This window comes from Chelon labrosus (genome assembly GCF_963514085.1).
Source record: "Chelon labrosus genome assembly, chromosome: 22".
In the NCBI taxonomy this organism is placed as follows: Eukaryota; Metazoa; Chordata; class Actinopteri; order Mugiliformes; family Mugilidae; genus Chelon; species Chelon labrosus.
Window position 1 is genome coordinate 938,688 of NC_140355.1, and position 6,504 is coordinate 945,191.

Here is a 6,504-nt window from a genome sequence, read left to right on the forward strand (position 1 = left end):
TAATTACCCATCTTGAACTTGAGACTGTTTTTCCAACCATCCCAGCCAGAAGACGACCCTGCTTCTTTAAGGCGTGGATGTGTTTGCACTAAAGCTTTTGCAACAGTTTCAAACTCTTCCTTTGTTGGGTATGCTTTAAATGCATACATTGTCTCTGCCAATTTTTTGAAGATGTCATGTTTCAGTTCTTTTGTCACTTTCAGATAGGTGGCATCCCTGAGATACAGGAGGTTACCTTGACGCAGTCAACTGAAAATTTGGGAATTTCAAATACCTCTTGCCACTGAGAACTTCTGTTTGAAGAGGAGATGGACAGGATGTCTGTGTCTGCCTGGCTGCTTAATGAAACATGGATCAGTAACTACAAGTTCAAGTGTTGTCATTGTCAACTTTCTTATATCTCCCTCGGTGACAATAACCCTCATGGTAAATTTCTGTTGCACAGCCATCTGGAGAGAAATTACAGACAGTTATCTAGCAAATAACAAATCGTCTCAGTGTTACCATAAGCTCCCCATGTACCCTGTACTCTGATAATGGGGGGACATTGTTTAACTCTGACATCTTAACCACATACATAGAGGTGACATCATCAAAAAAGAAGTTGGTAAGATCTCAAATGCTCACAGTACCATACTGTCATTTTATGGCATACAAACAGAATCTCTGCATCAGCTGCAATAATCTTTCCAATCTGGGCAAATTCAGGGAGACCTGAGCATGACCCAGCAGAAAGTATCATGCCTGGATGATATTTTATTCCATTTTCACACAGATGATGCATTAAAGCTTGTACCTTTATTTTATTTATCCTACGTTTATTTCCTACGTTTGTTTTTAAGCTTATAAGGGATGTACTAAACACACGAGATAGCTACAGATAAAGACAGGACATTTTAAATCTCCTCAGATGAGGATGAACGTGCAGCTTTGGGGCCCCCTGGTGGCTTGGGGGCCCTAAGTATTCGCCTGGCGCGCATGTATACTCCGGTACATTAGGTGGCGGTATGGAGGTCTAAGTTGATATTTCAATCCACCAACAGTCGCAAAGAAGACTTGACGACGGTGTTGAAAGTTGAATATGAAGAAGCGGTGAAGAGGAAAAAGAAGAAAAGGAACTTGCTAGCTGGCTAAGTGCTTTAGCATTAATCTGCGTTACGTAGTTTGATAATGGCGCCCTTAGATCTTGATAAATACGTTGAAATAGCAAGACACTGCAAATATCTACCGGAAAATGATCTAAAGGTAAGTCTCAGTTGCGGGAATTACCCGTAGCTGAGGTTTGTTAATGCCAGTGGAAGCTAACGGTGCGACTTACAAAGTTTGTTCAACAAACGTAGCTAAAAACTTCAATATTTATTTCCAGGCAGTAAAGGTTAGGGTCAGTTTTGTGCGGTTTTTATTACTGAGACAGATTGTCCCGACCGTCGGCTAACGAACCGTAAAGTCAATACGGAAGCTGAAATGTTTAATGCTACATGCTACCAGTGAAGCGTTTCTCATGGTGGGAAACACAGCGCGTTCACCAGTGGAACAGCTAGTAGCTGTCTTGCTAGCGCCTTACAGTACACTGCGATTTAAATGCCTGCTGCTCAAATATGGGATGGATGTTATTTTTTTAGGGGATCACTGATCCAGTATTTAGTTCTGAAACAACATGTTACATAACAAATGCCAAAGCTAATTGTAACTGTATTTCACCCTCGTCTTCGTCAACCTGACCACAAGCAACATCTGTCAGCAATGATGCTTTGAATTTATGTAATATGTTTTTCTCTGTGGCACTACTACGTTGCATAATTCATAGCAGTGCCCTCCCAGTTACTAGTCTTTGTGGTTCTGCAAAAGTCTTTTGGAGGAAGTTTAGCGTTTAATTTAGTGTAAACTGGCTTGCAGTGCACATATTGTATTTGATTGTGCTTTTACTCGAATTGTATGTGAACTGAAACCTGGTAGTCTAACTACTTTGATTTGTTTTTTCATCCTACTTATTTATTAAACAATGTTTTTTTTTTTTGTAACAAGTTGGCTGCAACCTCTAATCAATGCTGTGTTTTCCTTTTTTAGAGGTTATGTGATTATGTCTGTGATTTGCTGCTGGAAGAATCAAATGTTCAGCCAGTTGCGACCCCCGTTACCGTTTGTGGAGATATTCATGGTCAGGTGGGTCTAACATGTTAAAGATAAAAGAAGCTCAGTTTTCACAAGGTATTTATGTGTCCTTTAAAACTGAATTCGTCTGGTAACTGAGATTACAACTATTACCATATCAGTTTTTATTATTGTTTCTTAAATTGAAAACTGTATACATATTAATGATGTCTTTACATTTGTAAATGGTACGTACAAATACCAGTATTGACAGAAAAATTATGAATTATTAGTTGCTAATACTAAACAACCACTGTCTGAATTGGTAACAAAGTAATAACTGAAAATAAATGTTAAATGTTATTTTTTTGATTGTTCCTGTCTAGTTTTATGATCTTTGTGAGCTCTTCAGAACTGGAGGCCAAGTCCCAGACACAAATTACATTTTCATGGTAAGTAAGCTGTCTTTATCTTTACCTAAGCTGCAACAGCAGTGGTTAATATACCAGGATGGTACAGAGGCTGTTGTTATGCATTTATGTGATGTCAGAATAATTGGACCAATGATTACCCCAACAGTAGCCACCTTGTATGTCATTCAATTTCCACAATGAATCTTCTCAGCAAGCTGTGTCTTTACTTTGTAGTTTTCTAAGATGATGTCTTCTGTTTCCTTCTCCAGGGAGATTTTGTAGACAGAGGATATTATAGCTTGGAGACATTTACCCACCTGCTCGCTTTGAAAGCTAAGTGGCCAGATCGTATCACACTTCTGCGAGGAAATCACGAAAGCAGACAGATAACACAAGTGTACGGCTTTTACGGTATGTAGTTCACGGACTTCTTTTTAATGCACTGTTTTTTCTGTTTACCAGGCTCAAATGACATTGCCATTTATGTTCTGCTTATTTTTAGATGAGTGTCAAACAAAGTACGGAAACGCAAACGCCTGGCGGTATTGCACAAAAGTGTTTGACATGCTTACTGTGGCAGCTGTAAGTTAATTTATGAAACTTTCACATTTGTTTCTTGTCATTTGACTCAGTGCCTTTATCACTATAACATATCGTGATTCTTTGTATAATGCATGAATCCAGCTGACACAATTGGCCTTATCAAAACCAACTCAAAAATGAGACTTGCTAAAGATGGTGTAGGCATCATAATGAAACAAACATCCATTGTGGGTTTTAGTGAAGTTACTTAACAACTGAGTGCTGAACATATTAAAATGAGTGATCCATGAATGCTTCCAAGTGGTGCATATTTGTCCTGGAAAAACGTCTACCTTTGGAGCACCATCATTTATCTGCTCCATTGTATTGCAAGCTATGGTGTGATGGTGAATACAAATAATTATACATATTATACTGTGGTCTGAGAATTATTTGGGGAATATGAATCTGACTTCAAAGTGGAAAACCATTGTATCTGCATGATGGCACATAAACATTATTTCTCTCCATCAAAACTCATAATATGCTCCCTCACTGGATGGTCAGGACTGCAATACCCACTTATTAGTTGGTAAAAAAAAAAAAAAGGAGTAGCACTGAAAAGTAGTAACAAATGAAAAATATAAACACCTGTGGAAGAAGTCAAAAAGCACCAAGAATGTACTATATACACTATATTGCCAAAAGTATTCGCTCATCTGCCTTTACATGCATATGAACTTAAGTGACATCCCATTCCTAATCCATAAGGTTTAATATGACATCAGCCCACCCTTTGCAGCTATAACAGCTTCAACTCTTCTGGGAAGGCTTTCCACAAGGTTTAGGAGTGTGTTTATGGGAATTTGTGAGGTCAGACACTGGTGTTGGACGAGAAGGCCTGGCTCTCAGTCTTCGCTCTAATTCATCCCAGAGGTGTTCTATGGGGTTCAGGCCACGTCATTTGTAGATTTAATTACAGCAACATGGCTCGGATTTGTTGTTGGAATATCCAATTTCATGCTGAGCTCTTTTTCTCTGTATTGGTTGAAACATGCTCCATAATGAAATGGCGTGTTACCACACTGATATGCAGATAAGAATTTAGTGCGGCTACAGCAGGCAATGAAAAATTAAACAATAATTGCAGATATTTTGATGAATATTGAGGTTCCAATATGAAAATATTGGAAAATTTTCAAAAGATGTGGTTGTATGCCTATAACAAATTGAAAATACTGTAATAATGTGATCAAAATTGTCACAGTAATATGTTCATCTGTACTGTTTTCAGATAAACTGTAACCTTTCTCGTAGAGTCAGTTGTATTTTCCTACATACATCAAGTTATTATGTTTGTTTTTTTAGTAATGGTGCATTAAACAAAACACATTCCGTAGAGGTGGGGGGTTTAGAAGCCAAACTATGTGCAGTTTAAGTAATCTAAACATGCTAGCTCATAGCATGGCTCTGTTACCACCCTCATTGCCTCATAGGTAATTTGAACACTTATTTGCAGGGGCACTCTGCTGCAGACATTGATCACCTTAAGTCATGTACAGTATGCAGTAATATAGTCTGCAGCTGGTATGAGGAGACAGCAAAAAGAAAGGTCATGCTGTTGTACAAAGAGCTTTACTTGCAACATTTTTAATATATAGAATACTATGTTTAATGTATTCAGAAAAAAAAACATTGTTGTTTCATGTTGGTGCAACCATCCCAACACAGAAAAGTGAGTCTTATTTTTGTAGTGTCAATCTCAATATAGTTGATCGCTTCCTCCAGATAGAAAGCGACTTGCGCTTCACCCATTGCTTTGTAGTTGACTGTTGGTTGCTGTGATCTTTTGAGTGTGTTGTTCCTAGAGCTGCCTGATTTTCTAATGATATCTGCTGAACTGTAATCCCAGTTGATAGATGAGCAGGTCCTGTGTGTCCATGGAGGTCTTTCACCTGACATCAAGACCTTGGACCAGATCCGAACCATTGAACGCAACCAGGAGATTCCCCACAAGGGGGCCTTCTGTGATCTTGTGTGGTCGGACCCAGAGGATGTAGACACCTGGGCTATCAGTCCGCGGGGTGCTGGCTGGCTGTTCGGATCCAAGGTTACTAATGAGGTACTTGGAGTATTGGGCTTTCAAAAAACAATTAGTAGAAATGGGTTGAAGACATAATTTGACCAGTAACATTATATGATCATAATCATGATATCTCTGTTATAGTTTGTTCACATCAACAACTTGAAGCTGATCTGCCGTGCACACCAGCTTGTACATGAAGGCTACAAGTTCATGTTTGATGAGAAGTTGGTGACTGTGTGGTCAGCGCCTAACTACTGCTACCGCTGCGGTAACATCGCCTCCATCATGGTCTTCAAGGATGTCAACAGACGAGAGCCCAAGCTGTTCCGGGCTGTTCCTGACTCGGAGCGTGTCATACCTCCCCGAACAACCACCCCTTACTTCCTCTAATGACAGGAGACTGTTGTCTTTTTGCTCTCAGCTCTCAAGAATTATTTATATGCAACATATTTTAAGAAATTCATAGGAGTTACATATCTTTCAGGATTATCTGGGGAAGCAATGGCGTAACGACATTAATTTTTTTTCATAAAGGAAAATAAGCCTCTTCTTCTCCAAATAAGTAAACCATATTTTAAAAATTTTCTCATATTTTAAGTGATCATAAAATGTAAATTTGATGTTATGTGTCCCACTAATGAGAATAAAACATTTAAACTGAGTGGTAAATGCCAATAGTACACATTTAAGTAAAGTGATATTGTGTATAGTAGCAATTTGAAAGACTAGTTTTCTCCTCTTAACACGAATGCTTCTTAAATTAGAAAAAAAAAGAAATGTTGTAATAATTCTTCTTGTTTAAACACCTCAGATCCACTGTGTAAACAACTGTTGACTCCAACATTCTGCCTTAAGTGATGGTTTTATTTTTACTCTTCCTTTTTATATCTCCTTTTTAATTTATTTCTTTTAAAATATCCTCCATTGCTGCACACATTTTGTTTCGTAACAAACATTCACAAGTGTTTGTCTGACATGGTGTTTAATTCACTATTATTCTATTTGTCTATAGTGTAATGAATTATTGCAGCTACAATGGCATTTATAAACAATATTTAATTTTCAGAGAATTTTTCTGAAGAGCTCAAGGCAGTAGTTGTGTTTAGTGGAGACAGAAGTGTGGTTCTATTGTTTCCCTGTTTTGTAATTTGAATAAAAACATTATTCCACAAATCTTGTGAATACCAGTCACTTGAAGCACAAAACCAATTGTTGTATAATAATCTAGTCATACTCGCTGACAAAACTGTAGGGACACAGTGAGATGGCTGCAACGAACGGAATGTATTGAAGGCTGTGGCTCGGTAGCGAGGGGTTGTCCACGAAACAGAAGGTTAATGGTTCAATCCTTTGGGCACTTTAAGTACCAGTAGATAGAAAAGCACTGTATAA

The 6,504-nt window shown here is 38.2% G+C and overlaps 1 protein-coding gene across 1 annotated transcript; it reads left to right on the top strand.

Annotated features, from left to right (window-relative positions):
* The first annotated feature begins 1,035 nt into the window (after window positions 1-1,035).
* Window positions 1,036-6,301, top strand: LOC311507601 (serine/threonine-protein phosphatase 6 catalytic subunit-like). The gene is made up of 7 exons (XM_084572005.1): window positions 1,036-1,245; window positions 2,068-2,163; window positions 2,478-2,543; window positions 2,774-2,915; window positions 3,007-3,086; window positions 4,939-5,148; window positions 5,254-6,301. Exons 1-7 carry the CDS (start codon window positions 1,171-1,173, stop codon window positions 5,500-5,502), a joined length of 918 nt encoding a protein of 305 aa, XP_084428131.1. The 5' UTR covers window positions 1,036-1,170; the 3' UTR covers window positions 5,503-6,301.
* Window positions 6,302-6,504: the final 203 nt, after the last annotated feature.